The 17,385-nt window shown below is 45.1% G+C and overlaps 1 protein-coding gene across 2 annotated transcripts in view; it reads right to left on the minus strand.

Annotated features, from left to right (window-relative positions):
* Positions 1–12,412: 12,412 nt before the first annotated feature.
* Positions 12,413–17,385, minus strand: part of wdr11 (WD repeat domain 11) — a 95,657-nt gene continuing 90,684 nt past the window's right edge. Inside the window, exons 26-30 of one of the 2 annotated variants that reach the window (XR_014602080.1) lie at positions 16,806–16,903; positions 16,558–16,703; positions 15,483–15,565; positions 13,314–14,984; positions 12,413–13,256 (exon numbers count right to left, since the gene is read on the minus strand). Coding sequence is in view for 1 of the 2 variants with exons in the window: in XM_084076315.1 (XP_083932441.1) it covers positions 14,785–14,984; positions 15,483–15,565; positions 16,558–16,703; positions 16,806–16,903 (527 nt within the window). In the remaining variant the exon portion in view is untranslated. Of the gene's footprint in view, positions 14,985–15,482; positions 15,566–16,557; positions 16,704–16,805; positions 16,904–17,385 lie in introns of both variants that reach the window. The other variant, XM_084076315.1, reaches the window with a different exon arrangement.

The following is a 17,385-nucleotide window of genomic DNA, read 5'->3' on the forward strand; positions in this document are numbered from 1 at the left end:
CATTAAGAAGAATCACTTTACTGTCCAATTTGAGTACATATACATACAGTTTTTGGGGTGAATGCCTTGCTCAAGGGCATAGTAGCAGAGTTGGTTGGGCCCCTATGGATATACAGTTATATACAGTATGTACCAGCCGCCCTCCTGTCACCTGCTGGAACACCCCCTCCTGTCAGTGCGAAAGGATCAAACTAGTTACCGTTGCGTCACTGGTCGGCCTCACTACGCCGGGACATTATCCAAAATATCCAATAAAATCAGAACTTTGGCTGTCCACATCACAGGTAATCCCCCTGTGAGCTCAGCCAAGTCATACTGTAGGTATGTGTAGTATTGCACATGCATGATAACCCCAATGTGCACGAAACCTATCAGCCTCCATGGGCCTGATAAGAGCTTGGCGCCACTGGAGCGCTGATATCACATGACGGAGTGAGTGAATGAGAGAGAGAGAGAAAGCATGTGAACCAGCTAGAGAGAGAGAAGAGAGAGCCCGAGGAGAGTGAGAGAGAGATAGTCTGTCAAACATCTGACTAAAACCAATTACCCCACCTCTCTCCTCTACCTCCATCATTCACTCTTACTGTCCAGCCCTCTAACCCCTACAGTTTATCTTCTCTCTACATATAGCCACCTCCACCCCCCCTCCCTCTCTCTGTTCTTCTTCTTCTCCCCCCCTCTTCCCACCTCCTCCCCAGTTTGGGGGTGAATGCTCCACTGGGCTGTGGCTGCGTCCAGATGGGCCCTGGGTTTGGCTCTGTTCTTGTCTTGAGTGTCAGGGTGATGGAGTGGGGTTATCAACTCAGACACCTCCACTCCCCTTCGCTCCTCAGGCCTCGCCTCCCCTGGAACGAGGCCTGCATGGGCCTGGGAAGGGAGTCACGAGTAGAGGGAAGGAGCTCTTTACCCTGCTGGTGTGAATAAAAGCAAAGCCGTCGGGCCCGATGGTAGAATGGAAGAATGAGCTGTTTCTCTGTGAATGAGTCTAATCTAGCTGGCTGTTAGAGTGTTAGAGTGAGACAGGGTCAGATATGGGCATCGGTCCGACGAGTGCTGGATGTTCTCAGACAGGTCGTTTATAACAGCGATGTGTTATGTTTTTACAGGATGGTATTAGTGGCATGCTACAGTGGTTTTTTACAGGTTTACACCTGAGACATGAAATACTTAGTACTTATTGTAATAATACACCATCAAGACACAATAGATTGACACCAGGATCTTGATACTAAACGGTCTAAACTAATTGTACAAACAGCTTGCAGGTTTCCTCTGTCACAAAGGCAGTAGAAGGAGGAGCTGCTTGGTGTTTATAGACTTTATTTTAGACTCATTTGTTTTCAGTTACGTAGTTAGCTCAAACTGAGGGATCACCGTTGTACCCTCGGAAAGTCCAAGAATAATCACCCATTCATGTTCATATCCACACACACACACACACACACACACACAAATAGGTCACCCAGCTGTGAAAAGAAGCCCTGCAGTAGTGAGCGCCAAAAGTTTTCCAAAATACACTTAACTAATCTGCTTCATCTAGCAATTTATTGACGATGAAAACTTCAAAAGGTCTGAAACTCGAGCCGCTTGCGTCTCTTAAAGCATGGCCAATGCAATTTCCATGAGCGGGCATTGGGGGTGGGGTGGGCAAGGGCTGGGTGGGAAGGGTCTGGACGGTAGATGGGGCTTTATTGGCTGTATTCACCTCAGCATAAAACTAATTCACCCTCGATGACAACCCATGGCAAGAGGCGAAAGACGAGATGCATTCTTTTTGCCCCCCCGCCCCTCCATCTCAACTACCCACTTTATTAGCCGGCCTCTCTGTGACAGAGCTATTCATTCTCTGCTTTCCCCTCCAACACACACACACACACACACACACACACACACACACAAAGACATGTATAGACAAAATGCATACACACACGCAGTCACATTATAGTCTTTCCCTCTCACATACATACACGCACGCATGCACACACACGTGCACACACACACACGTGTGCGCACAGACGGACACACGCACATGCACGCACACACACACGCAACCTAAACATTTTATATTACCGCCAGACTGGGGAATTTATATGGCTTTCGGAGTGAAATAGCAACTATGCTTCAGACGGGGCCAGGGCTCCATCCCTCATCTGGAGTGAGGCTGGCCTTTATACATGCACACACAGTAGTGAGGTACACCTCATACACACCGGAGCTTAAAGCACACTCTACAGCCGTGAGACACACACTGGGAATTTCTGAGGGGTTGCAACCATGAATTATCACACGTCATCTTCTGCACACACTTGGAATAAAGAACTCTTTATGTGGCTTTCCCTGTGCATTGGATGAATGGATGAATGAATGAATGAATGGTGTGATTGGATGGGAGTGAGTGAGACTTCCACGTTGCACAGAAAGCAGGGATATACTCTTTTCTTTTTCTCTCACACTAAACAAACATTTATCGCGGAGCAAAGTTAAAAAGCAGCCAGCCTTCAATAAGTTGTGCCTCGATTTCCCTTGACTTCGTTTAAGACCATCAAGTCCAGGGAATAAAGCTTTAATGTGTTATATAACATTAGGCTTAATGACGAAAGAAATATTAAGAGCTGGCAGGTAGCCATGCTGGACTTCAATAAGAGTTTCTTTATCTCCAGCAGCCACCCTGCCACGTCTGTATAGCAGCCACATGCCACTCTCTCTCCATCACTCTCCCCCAGGGTCCGCCTGAAGGCCAAGAATGTTGACCTGCCACAGATCTCCAAGCATTGCAATGAGCTCCACATTATGCTGGGGGTGAAGGTACCCGTGGGTCCAGCTGGGCTTTACTAGCGGCCTTGCCTGCGGCTAGGCTCTGCTGTCCTATCAAGTTACCACCATTCTGGGTCAACAAAAGCCCCCCCACCCCCCTCCTGGTTCTACTTAAGAGCTCTGTTTCATTATTTCAGATTTATCACTGCTATGTTTGCCAGTTGTCATGTTTTTCTTACATACGTCCCACAGTGTAATTCATAGCATCTAATAATGCACAAAAACCCAGACGTTTTAAGTGACTGTGGGCTGGAGTTGTTCCCAGGCTGGTCGGTGGAAGGGATAAGGGGGTCCCCCCAGGGAGGTAACAGGGGTTAAGCTGTGGCTCGGGGCCCAAAGGAGAGACAGACAAAGTCCCTGGAGAAAGGACACTTCAGGACCTGATACCCAGTGTGGTAGCACGGCCTTATATTGGCACGGGTCCAACCTGGCGTCTAGTACAGTAGATATCTTGGCACACACCGGCAGAGTGGCACTGTGGCAATGCTGACCGAGTCCCTTAGGGACACGTAATGGCCCAAAGCAGTGGCATGGATGATTTCAAGATCCTCTCGGATCTTCAATGACTATAAACAAAGTATAATATCCATAAGCAAATCACAAAACTGTCATAACACATTTAAACTACTGTGCAGATGTAAGTAAACATGAGAGGAAGATAAAACAAAACCCCATGTCATTTCACCTTTGAGCCTTCTCTCTTGAGTAATGTCTTTAATCTCCCAGGGTTCTCAAAGGGGGGTCCAGGGACCCTCAGAGTTCCTTGAGGGGGTGTGTCCGAGTGTGTTGGTAGGGGGTCGGCAACCTTTTTGACATGAAGTGCCATGTTTTAATGTTCTTAATAGTGAGTGTGCCATGTCATTAATTATGACACCACATAAAAATGTTATATTGCCAACTGATTTTGATTGTCCATAGGCTATATACCATAACACCCTTTTTTTTCTTCTTCTTAGAAATATTTCTTTTACATAAGGGTTTAATGATCATTAGACTCAACAACCCACCTATATCCCAGACTCCCCCCCAGTCAGAGTTATCAGTTTGAATGAATGTAGAATAATGTGCAGGATGTAATTTGTATATAGATGTGAGTGGACATAATTTAACTGACTGACATTTCTTGAATATTGAATTTTAAAAGAAAAAACCTCTCTCTCACACTTATGCCAGTGTGCCAGTGATAACCCTCCCCTGTGCCAATGTTGGCACCCGTGCCTATAAGGTTACCTACCCCTGGTATAGCTACAGGCGTGTTACAGCACAGGTCTTTAACTCTGAGAGTGTACAAATGGAACCCAATGGGTCATTTGGTTCCATTTGTACACTCAGTTATGGGGGGCATTGAAGTGAAAAGTTTGAGAACCACTGCTCTGCTCTAGGTGCCATTTTTATTTAGCTGTTGTGTTGCGGGATTGGAAGCTGTGGGGTGATTGTGGTGGGGGTGGATGGGAGGAGAGTTGTGGGGGTGGGGGTGGTAGGGAGGAGAGGGATGGGGGGGTGGGGGGTGGATGGGAGGAGAGGGGTGGGGGTGGTTGGGAGGAGAGGCGGGGGGTGGATGAGAGGAGAGGGGTGGATGGGAGGGGAGAGGGGCTGGGCAGTGAACAGGAGATTCAAAACTAGGATGTGGAGCAAGGAGGGATAGAAAGCTGGGATTCATCCCCACATTACCATAATAGAATTAGCCTGGCGAACAAAGCAGGCATTAGTGCACCCATGGTGGCATTTGGAGAAGATCCATCTCTCTTTCCTCCGTGGGCCTGCCTGCCCTCAGAGCTCAAAGGAAAAGGCCAAATCTACTCTTTGTTCGCCCTTTTATGGCTCTCGCAGGATTGCAACAAGCGGCTCGACAGACACCCGTACACATAGACACCGTACACATAGACACGCACAGACTCACGTACGACTCTGTGCTGCCACACACTTGTCTGTATACGCGTGCATGGCATGCCTATAGCCCTGTGCTTTGGGTGTACTTTGGTGGTGCCGACAGCTTGACCTGCCCAACAGAGGGGATTACATCTACATATCTCTAACAGGACACCATGAGCACTTAACAAGCTACTCACCATCCCCTCTCTCCTTCACCCCCCGATTACCTGCCTCTCCTCTCTTTTGAGTGTGCCGGTCCCCCTTCTCTCCTCTCTCCATCCCAACTTTCAAATCCCACCCCTCACCTCCCACCCTCTGCTCTTCTCTCTTCTGCCCGTCTATTACTGTAGGTCTGCTGTCTGCTCTGATGTAATACAGTTCATTTTGACTGTGCTAGCGTTTCCCCCAGCTGTGCTGCATCAAGCAAACAGCACGCCATGCCCCCCCCCACCCACCGCCCAAAGACATCAGGCAAAGCTGGCTAACAATGAGTTACAAATATGCAACGTCACACACTTATAATCCTGAATGTTAACTTAAATCAGTGTAAAAACGAACACTGAGATTTTTTCTTTTCTTTTCACACAGCATCCCTGGAGACCAAATCATTTACAGTATGTGTGTGTGACTGCATGAGAATGAATGCATGGTGGACTGGATGCAAGCGTGTGCCTATAAGAGGTAGTCGCTTCACACTGATTCCCTGATTAGGCTGTGTGCAGTAGCGCTGGTGTCAGATTGTCTCGGCGATAGAGGCAAATGTGGCGCCGACATGGATAAACACAGCAGGCTGTTATGACATGGACCTGCAGTCTCTCTGTATGGCTCTCTCACTGCATGACGTGACACCCCCCCCCCCCCCCCCCAAACACACACACACACACACACACACACACACACACACCTCAGCCACTGACAGCACACCACAGCAACCAGGATCCAGCAGTTACACTGGAATGTGGAGTCTCTTTCAGTGGGATGCAACTTTGTAATCCATTTAATCAAGGTCCTGGAAGAGAAACTTAACTTGGTGTAACTTGATGTACCTAATATTGGCTAATGATTTAATTTCTTTGACCATCATGACTATTCAAGAGCATTAGGTATTCCCACACAAATGCAATGCATTCTTAAGCAGAAACCCCGTCTCTGCAATCTCATTATTACAGAGTAGAGTGCTGAGTGGTCCCTGAATAAAGAGGAAAACTCACACTCACTCCTTCACCACTATCATCCCCAGACCTCTGCTGCCCCCTAGTGGAATAACAGCACAAGTCTCGTCTCGACAACAGAATCCAATCCAGCCATCGAATTCTCTGAGAAATACTCCACAAGTATGCACACTTGCATATATGATTGATGACCATCTTGACCGTATTGTGCCAAGGATGTTTTCCTTTGAAAACCACGGGAGAATGGCCAGGCCCCGGACCCCCGTCCCCTTTGGCAGAGTAGCACGTGCATTTCCCCAGGAGGGAGGCTCTAGTGCTGGGCCACGGCGGAACGGCTCACCACTCCTGGGCCCCGCAGTGCGTCCCCCAAGGTCCCTCCTCGCGCACACAGCGCTGGTGCGTCCGGCCGCCTGCACATAGAGGAAACACACATACTCCGCTTGACTAGAAACAAAAACATGCCGCTCGGCAAGAGACCGCCCGCTCCACAGGATACTCACCCTGCGCTAACACAGGAAAGAGGCCAGTGCAGCCAGACAAGGCTCATATGGACCAATTGTGCACACGCGCGCGCACACACACCATAGTCACGGAACATATGTTCGTACAGTCACATGCAATGATACACAAACACATCCATGTAGCACCCACATTAAGGTACATACCCTGCGCGCACGCGCACGTGCACACACACACACACACACACACACACACACACACACACACACACACACACACACAGGAAACAGGTCAGCTGCAGCCATTGGTATCCCATACAATCTCCCTTGGCTCCTGTTGTGTACCACTGTAAGGGAATACTGCCTTCTTTCCACCCCTGGGCTTAGCTGGTCGGGCTTACAGCAGCCTTTAAGAGGCCATTTCCTTCATAATCATCCCTGCCTTCCCCTGGCCTAATCTCCCAAAGGACAGTGGCAATTAGCCCAGGGGGGCCCTCTCTGCAACAGGGACATCTCTGGCATCTCCGTTACCTCACAAGCAGCCACTGTGACCAACTGGCTGACCAGCATCCAAGGGGAATGCTTGACCATGCTTGAAGAATCATTATACGCTAACCATTGTATTAAATTGGCTAGATAAACCAGTTAATCAGTTAGGGGCACATTTTCACTATGAACGGGTATTCCCTTTTATTTGGACTTTTCCTTTAGCGCTTTGGTTTAGCCTGTGTAAAGATACCTTTTGATATGACTACTACAATTTGTTTGGATGATAGAATAAAACAAAATAAAGAGATAAGAAGGTCCTTACTTGCAAAAAGTGAAACTGCAGGTATGCATACCAGAATATTTAATATGTAGCCATCTACAGCATTATGTTTGTCACCTTCTCTACATGCAGATATTGCGATATGTGCACTCTTTCACAGCTTATTTTTCTTGTACCCATTACACTTTTATAAACAATTAATAATGAATAACCATATAACCTATATCCCATCATAATAACAAACTAAATATACTTTTAAATCGTCTGTATGCTAATGATGAAATCAACACTGACATTGGTATTTGACTCTTACTTGCACTATTATGCCTGAACGGCACCCACTGTACCCAATCTGCTGTATGTAGAATTAACTGTGAAGTTGTTTACACAAAGTTAGGTGGCAGCTACTAAAGGACAAATGCTGTTGGTGTGTACAACCAAGTTTTTTTCTTTTTATGCACATGTAGATTTGATGATGCTCTTTTCATTCTCTTCTCGCTCTTTTTGCAGTCTTTTCTTTAAATCTTTTTAGTTTTCTATCATTATTCTATTGTTATTACCAATGCTGCTGCATTGTCTGAGGGACATTTTTATTTTTTGCTTTAATTGGTTTCGTAACTGTTTTATTTTCACCATGCTGGGTAGTTGGCCCTGCGATGGCTAGTCAGCTGGTGAGGCTGAAAATGAGATGCCGCAAGGGGTTATTCCTAATAAAGAATTTCTATAATTAATATATATATATATATATATATATATATATATATATATATATATATATATATATATATATATATATATATATATATATATATATAATATATATATATATATATAGTTTCATTTTTTTGCAATCAAGGACCTACCAATCTCTTATCTTTTATTTTGTATTATACTCAGGGCCACTTTGGATATTTGGATTCTACCATGCATGCATTTCCTTTACCCCTTCACCCTCCATTCCCAGTTTGCTTGCTGCCAGCTTAGTTTAACTGTTTGTTCATGTGTTTTTTTCCCTCTCTCTCTTCCTGTCTCTACCTCTTTGTCTGCTTGTTATTAATTCACCTCACAGTCTTTAATGGGAACCCTCTGTGTCAACTTCTTGTTTTCACATAGACATGCACACACACATCCAGAGGGGAATGAAAATGTGTTGTTTACAGATAAAAAATGCATGCACATGCACACACACACACACACACACACACACACACACACACACACACAAATGCACCATCGCGTGCACACAGCCAGACACACACAGAGGGTTCTGGCAATGGTGTAAGCTCAGTAAGTGAGAACAGTTAAGGTGGGGATCTTTCAACCGTGAGACTGTGTCGGGACTGTTGACGGAGCAGCTAGGATTCCTCTTTGTATGCGGCATTAGCATCATTAGAGGTGGCAAAAGCTGCTACACTGCCGTGTCTGGAAATTTCTCTCCCGCCGCATTAATCTGTCCGATGCAGTCTGCACATCTCCAGTGTCTGAGGGAGAATTAGCCTGGGTTGGATAACCCTTTGTGTCGCCAACACAAACACACACACACACACACACACACACACACACTCATACAAGCATATACAAAAAAAGAAACAGTCCCTCTCTCTCACACACAGATCATTCTGTGGAGGGATTAGCTGTGTAGAATCAGGTAAAAGCATGCCTTGGAGCCATAGACCACACTACAGTAATTGACACAGGCGGCTCACATGCTCTTGACACAATGTGTACATTGATTCGCCCCGTGCTTCTGTAAATAACGGTTGTGACCGCAGCATGCAGGCGTGGAGGGCCACAGAGGAGCTGTTTTAGAGACAGCGCACAGGACACTTTTTTTCCTTAAAAAAAAAAAAAAAAAGATTATCCTGTCCTCGAGTCATTATGGGGAGTCGATAACAGCATGTCATCGCACGGTAATGTTCCAGAGATCCTGTTGTTCCCCTATGCTGCCCCCCCCCCCCCCCCCTCTCTCAGGTCTTGTTTTAACCCATTTAGACCGGGAACGCATCTGTGTCATTTTAAGATTTCTTTGGGCTATTAAAAAATAGCAGATATACAAGCTTGTTGCGCGGCACTCTATTTTTGGGGAAAAATCTTGGAAAATGTATGCAAATCTTTGAATATATATATTTTTAAAGCGAACATTTGTAACTCAAATCTTTGCTTCTGGGGATTCTAATGTCTTCTAAATCCTAATAGTTGTTTTGAAAATGTATTTGGCCGTGGACCCCAATCTCAAAATATTTTGTTCGAGGGACCCCCAGAAGTTGCAAAAGAGTAAAAATGTTCGCTTTAAGAAAATACATATTCAAAGATTTGAACAAATGTGTTCCTGGTCTTAAAGGGTTAAATAGATCCAGTGTGGTGCTGTGCTGTGCTGTGCCGCGGTGAGGTGAGGCCATGGTCTGCCGAGTACTGTGACATTCATCTAAATGGAATCAGATAAAGCCGGGGGGACCTGAATACCTTCAACATAAACATCACCTGGGGGCCCCTCGCCGGCGCACAGCCCTGAACCGAGTCACAGCCAACCGGAGACGGCGAATGCTGGGGGCAGCCAGGCAATAGCCAATAGCAGAGCAGCGGAGTGGAGAGAGCGATGTCAATCCCGGCCAATCGGAAGAGAGGTTTGGGGCTGCGGGTGTATCAGATGAGATCAGGCCTGTGGGCCCTGGTTTCCTGCCATGCCAAACGATACCCCCAGATGTGGGCGACGGGAGGTGATGTGGCGGTGAGGCCGATAGAGTGTGAGAAACGGATATGACCTTTACATGTGTGGATCAGGTTCCCCTGCAGAGAGGCTGGGGAGGAGTGAAGAAATGTTGATGGAACTGGTGAAAAGAGAGAGACACACACAACTACATTGACGGGCAAAAGATTGATTGATGTTTAGGTTTTTTGCACTGAAAAGGAACAAGAAACACGATAAGATGTGGGTCAATTTGGAGGATAGATAGCACAGGGAAGCAAAACTTACCCGTTTTGCCTAATACAGTTAACAAGACAAGCTAAAAAGTACAGGATATTGTTATAGCCCTAGTCAATTCAGTGAAAACATCAGAGAACATTTTCTGTGTGGTGTATTATATGCATCTTATTGACAGCAATGTACTCGGGGCTCATAATGTGGTCCTACCGTACCACGTTTTATAAGTTATAATAATAATAATAAACTTTATTTGTATAGCACCTTTCACGACATGAAATGCAACTCAAAGTGCTTTACAGAGCAATAATAAAGCACAGAAAATGGTTAATGTGAAGTGTTACAGTATGTTTTTATGAAACGTTTTTTTATATAACGATTTAACCGTACATCACTTCTCCAAAGTGTTGTGGCTGTAGTACTATCGCCTATCGGTGCTGTCTAGTGGGAGCCTCGTATGTCGGAAAGCATAGAAAAATAGGGAAAATAACCTACAAGCTTGGCTCGAGATGTGAGCTTGTAGATCTGCCATTTCTCACTATTTTTGTGCGATACTCTTGTATGATGAAGTAGGGCCTTAATTTACACAACAACATAAAAAGTTGAAATATGGAGATACGAGGTTTCTGCCAGGCAACAACGTTATAAGCTGCAGAGGTGAAATGGGCTCAAATGAGGGGTTGCAATGAATACAGTGCACGAGGGGATAATTAGAGACAGAATGAGGAATAGGGCGATTGGTGGCAACCCTCGCTGAGAATGAACACGCACACAAATGAAGAACGCTAGCTCAGAAGGGGAGAGTGGGATTCCTTCCCATGTTGTGGGAGGCAGGCTTCGACTTGTCCATTCTTAGATAAAGCCATCTGTCAACAGCAGAGGAGAGACTCCTGTATGGGAACTGCATGATCGACTGCACTCAATGACTTTACCACATAAACTGGGTAGTGTGGGCCGTGCCTCTGCTTGCCATAAACAGGAGCCTGTGTGTGGATGGCTCAATCGTACAGGTGACTGAGGTTACACGACTGCAAGCACACTATGTTGCTTGAAATGAAGCCGTTTGCCTTCAAATAAGAAAAAGTGCCGCACACACAGTCCATGACCCAAATGCATTTAAATCTGTATTATTGGATAGACCCGAATGGAGTCTGTGGCCGTGGGGGTACCGAGAGGTTAAAACCAAGAAGCAGATGAATGGGTTTCTTTAGATGTCTGTATTACAAAGTCTTCCAAAAAACAAGCAAAGGGAAAATAAAACCCAATTAAAGGTATTGTACGGCAGAACAGTGTGTTGGCCCCATGCCTCCCAGCTGTCCTCCAGTATGAAATAGGCAGATATTGGAACACAGAGTGAGGCTAGGGAACCAACGAGCTGGAATAGCTGGGGAACAGTTAAATCCAATTCATCATAGACTACTCCATCGCACGACCGTGTCGCTCAATGTGAATGACTGATTTTCAAGTAAAAAAAACGCAAAGGACCATTTGTTTTTGTTTTACTTAAAAAACGCAACAGACCATTGTTTTTTCTTTTACTTAAATACTGGGCTTTAATACAAGGGTGATTTGGCTTAGATGGGAGGCGCTGTCCAAACTAAAAGGCACAGACTTGAACTGCTGGGGTTCGGCCCCTGCAAACTCCATGCATACTGATGTCCTGGCTGTTAACGGCTGGACCTGAGCTCCGGCAGTCATTCATTAAAAGCCATTAGAAAGAACACAATCGGCCCATTTGACTGGCCTTCTGTTTCAGCCTGCTCACCCCCCCTCCCTCCCTCCCTCCCTCTCTTTGTGTACTGGCTTTCGTGAAAGGGAGAACGGAACAGAATGGACGTCAGTGAATAAATCTGAGGGTAACTGTTAAAGCGCGATTCATGCTTCGGCGTAAGACGGCGCCGCGCGGCAAAAACAGCAGATCTACAAGCTCACAACACGTCACATCCGCAACGCACTGTATGCTTGTAAATCGGCCATTTTGCGTGAGAGACACAGTCGTACGATGGGAGCATGAATTGGGCATTAAAGACCTGGGCAGTGAGCTGTTGGGCCAGCTGTTGGCCGTCCCACCGGGCAGGAAAGGAGTAATTCATTCTTGGAACAGGTCAAGCGGGCAGGAACCAATTCACTACTTCTGGGACAGTTTGATAAATGGATCTCCATTCCCCCATTCAGTCTACCTGGCCTGAAATTAAAAGAGCATAACTCCACACAACACTTGATATAATGTGTGTTTTTTAGCAGAGCTGCCGTCACTGAAAAGCTTTGTCAGGGTTTACAAGGCAAAGATCTGCACTGCAGCCACACTGTCTTCTGCTTCTTGTATTTTAAGAGCAGGAGCGACATCTTGTGGTGAGATTATTAGATAGGAAAAAACACACCCCAGTGTATATGCATAAGTAGTTTAAGATTTTGTTTTATTGCTATCCATATATACATATATCTTTTCCCCCCAGAATATTTATAAAGCTGAAAGCAGGCATATGGGTCACTGTGTAAACAATAACATCAAAAAAAGACACTGAAAAAGGTCAAATCGTTTTTTGTTTTTGGACCCCATTACAGCAATTTGCTGTATTTTTTTTCTGTATTTTTTTTTCATCATCTAACTACAAAGCGAAGCAAAACAATATGATCAAAAACAGTGACTAATGATTAGGAAGGAGCACAGTACACATTGCTTTTACAATACTGCACAATATGATTGAGGCTGAAGGTATACAGTGACATGTACACAGTACTTGATTGGATTAACAGTTGGATAGTGTGAAACTATTCTAGGCCTCGTGGAAATCCTGTGTTACAGAAAACATTATAGGAAATGGGTATATGGGCTAGGGCTGCTATGGTAACACCGCCTGGGGGTCACAACAGTATTATAGAGAAGAATAGGTGTTTCTGGAACAGAACACACTGAGGTCCCATGGATAAGGAGGATGCACTTACAATCTGAATGCACAACAACAACTTAACATCTTAATTATGCATTTAAACACACAATCCACCATTCACAAAATATTATTCACATTGCCTGGTCCAACAGAGATAAGTTTTCTTTTTTTATCTTTAGATATTTTCCATGTTAATTCTATACAACACAGAGCAGAGGAAACGTTGGCTCCAGTTTGTTCATTGTGTTGACTATGGATATGATTTTGCTTATGTAAATTGTAGCTCAGTGGTCTGATAAAAAAAAGAAAAGACATTACAACAACTTTCCTCAGGACGCACGCACACACGCACACGCTCTCACACGCTCTCACACACACACGCTCTCTCTCACTCACACACACACACACACACACACACACCACAGAAGTGCATTATTCTTTTTTAACCAGCATTTCTAATAAAAATGTAAAAACTAAATTAACAATGACAACAACGAAACCCTCCACAGCTAAACAAAATAATGTGATTGTTCATGGTGCTTTTCCACTGCAGGCTACCGGCTCAACTAAACCCAACTCTACTTGCCCTTTTTGGTTTTCCATCGGGCAAAAGTTGTACCAGGTACTTTTTTCTGTTTTAGAAAACAGCGGTCCCTCTCCCCTGTGTGTGTGTGCATGCGTGTGTGTGTTTTGTGTTTGTACAGCGGAGCCAGGCTGAATAGAGGACATTGCGCTGCATTACCAAAGTAACGGCTGCAGCAACCATGCTGTGGTCCCTCACATGTAGATATAATGTATACAGTACTAACTACTACTATAGATCAAATGTTATGCCTGATCTATACTTAGTTGGGTGTGGGTGTCGCACACTGAAAATAGCTCTACCAGCACACAATGCCGTGTTGTAAGCTTGTAGAGGGGCTATTTTCAGTGCGCGACACCCGGGCACAACTAAGTACAAATCGAGCCGTATGGTCCGCCTGGGCAACATCGTTCATTGTCATTCAAACAATGTGGATGTGCATTTGGTTAAAATAAATGTGCAAAAAAATATAAATTCTCTTTCAAATTCAGTCACGACGTAGGCTAGTGATCACACTAGAAGGGAGTGCATTTACAAAATGAAAAGGGAGGTGGTAATAGAACTTTTGGGGTTGAAAATCAGGGCACAACATGACCAAGTGAATACACATCTACACAACAAGCAAACAGTAGCACTTTGGAAATATTTTTTCACACAGTGGCAAGATATTTAAGTGAATAAACTTTGAACATAAAGCTTACAAACAGACCATTTTAAAATGTCAAACGACTTTGCACAAATCCACAAACAGACACTGGATAGTGTAAGGGTCCATTTTAACACTCATGATTTTACAGTATGTGTGTGTGTGTGTGTGTGTGTGTGTGTGTGTGTGTGTGTGTGTGTGTGTATATGTTGCCATATATATATATATATATATATATATATATATATATATATATATATATATACACATACACATACACATACACACACACACACTGAGGAAATGATCCGTTTCGTTTTGATGGACACCACTGGGGACACTGTTCAAATCAAACATCAAAAAAACATCAAGCTCATTAAAAGCCACAGGCAGACTCCAGTGACAGACTGACAAGTCAACATGAAGGAAATCCCTCCTCAGCCATCTCCTTCCTCTCTTGATATAAAGATGAAGATCACATTGCCCTCCCCGATGAGGATATCACTGACGACACAATGCACATTTCTACGCTCTTCCTCTTCTAACGGCCGAGGCAAGGATGGAAAAGGATGATTAACCTACGCCCTGATCCGCAAAACACCCAACTGCATATCGTTCACTTCTCCTTCCAAAACCTACCCAACACCACCTTGTGGTCACTCGATGCTCTCTGGGCACGGCTCGGCGTCCTTTTCTCCGGACACGGCCTCAGGCGTGACCGCCTCTCCTTGGAACAGCTCTTCCATGAGCTTCTCCCCTGCTTCGCCGGCCCGCGACGCCCACAGCGCGGCGCCCTCCCTCAGGCCCAGGGTGCGTAACAGGCGGGCGTAGTCCACGAATGCCGCGCCTATGAGCTTATGTGCACGAGTGTGTCAAGGAGAATAGATAGTGACGGATAAACACGCACACAGTACATCCTCAAACAAAAACATTTGCTAGATTCTTTTTGCTAGATATCAGTTAAGGCTTCATTAAACTATATTTTATGAGGCGTTGCTCACCAAAAAAAGCAGATCTATAAGCTCGCAACGCATTACGCTGCGACGCGTTGTGAGCTTGTAGATCAGCTATTTGCTGTGCGTGACACCATCACACAGCTAAGTATAAATCAGGCTTAAGAATGAGCTAGCTTTCACAATTGAAAAAGCACCCCTATTTCATGCTTTCAATCTCACTTGAACACATGATGGAACTTAAGAGCTTTGATGACACTGCGCTATTGGGCTGAAATAGATTTTTATTATACATTGCACTCTGGGGAAATGATAGCGATAGTGAGACAGGGGAGGTGTATTGTGCATTGTGCAGGCTAGGAATGGACCTTGGGGTCCAGTAATGGGTTTGCTAAAAAGGATATTGGAGGAATCATTGGCCTCCATCACCCCATACTTCAGGCAGGCTTCGATGAAGAGCGCAGCGCGATCAAAGTACCTCATGCTGCCCATGGGACGGAGGGAGCGGAAGACAGAGATGGAGGGAGAAAATGAGAAAGCTATTGTCAGAGTTTGGCATCATCCCTTGCATTTTACCCGAGAACCCTAAGGCATATACATCAGCCCTGCTCTTCAATTCACCATGAAAGCAAGTCTTTCTGCTGCCAAGGGCTTTTCAGAAGGAGAGCTGTCAAGATGCAGCACACACAAGACACTAGGGATGAAAACGTTAAGTCATTTACGTGTTCAAGTACTCAAACTCAAGAAACAGATATGATTCTTTGTGCGATGTCAGCTCTGATTTGGTGTCTGTGCAGTAGGCTGGCCTAGGCTGTGTGCCACCCGCCTTGCTCAAGTGTGCTGCTGTGTAAGTCTGCCTATACATACAAATGTTTTATTAATTATTTTGCTATATGGATCAGTCATAGATAGCAGATACAGCAATGTGTCTCACTTTTAATATAGAACAGTGTTGTTTAACATTTAGTTCACATTTAGATTTATGTTTTTTATTTTTATTTTCAACAAAAGAGATAAGGAAGCGTTTACTCCATACATTGAACAAACACCGACGTCTAAATCGAGCACTCATGCCCATCCCTAGTTGATGCACACGCACGCACACACACACACACACACACACACACACACACACACACACACACACACACACACACACACACACACACACACACACACACACACACACACACACACACACACAGGCACAATGTGAAGCTGAAGGACATCACGTAGGACTCGTTTATGGTTGCGTGTGTGATGAGGGCCAGAGGTGACAGAAGGAGGAAAAATCAATCAGCGGAAGGACGAAGAGTTTCAACAAAGGTTTACTATGAATGAGTGAATAGAAAAATGTGTGCCGTTGTAAAGAGCAGAGAGAGATGATCAGGGCATCGGAGTGATAAAAAGCGTGAGAGGGATGGATACAGCAGCCAGGGACACAGAGAGAGACAGAGAGAGAGAGATGGATATTACCTGTGCAGCATCTCTCCTACTTTGTGAAAGCATCCCAGGGACAGGAGGACCAGGATAGCCTTGGACTTCTGGTTGACCTGAGGGGAGCAGAGGTGCTCCGCCCAGCGCTTCAACACGTCCGAGCTCTCCGCTGGGTTCAGTCGAACCTGGAGCACATGTACACACACACATAAGCATCAAGGGCTCAGCAAACACACGCACACCCCCCCCCCCCCACACAGACACACACACACCAATGCGATACGTACCTTGGCCAGCCACGCAGCACGGTTCCATTCCCCGTAGGTCTGCAGGTAGCGACACGCGTCTACCGCCTTGTCGATCAAACACAACAGCTGTACACCCTCTGACAGAGAGAGAGAAAGATAGAGAAAGAACGAGGCCTGTCACAATTATTACATAATCGCCTAATTGCAATTATTTGAGATGATCGCAATTATTTTGCATAATCGTCACAATCGTTTCCATGTTGAGAAAGGTTCATAACTTTTGAAACATTTTCTAAAATAGTGTAAATAGCCGATCTACAAGCTCACGTGTCGCATCGCGACGCGTTGTGAGCTTGTAGATCGGCTATTTACACTATTCTATAACAAGTATTGAGTATAAAATATTGAATATGCTGTATTTTGGTAATAATACAATAATTGTGTATTTAAGTTCTTGTCATATCTGCCCCCGTGCATCTCTTGTTTACAAGGCCTAAATGCCACACAATTAAATCGTTAATCGCAATTATTTGTATGGCAATTAATCGTCAAGTAAAATGTCATAATCGTGACAGCCCTCGAGATAACACACACATGATGAATAGCTGATGTCTGAACG

Source organism: Gymnoscopelus microlampas (genome assembly GCF_963454915.1).
Source record: "Gymnoscopelus microlampas genome assembly, chromosome: 13".
NCBI classification, from domain to species: Eukaryota; Metazoa; Chordata; class Actinopteri; order Myctophiformes; family Myctophidae; genus Gymnoscopelus; species Gymnoscopelus microlampas.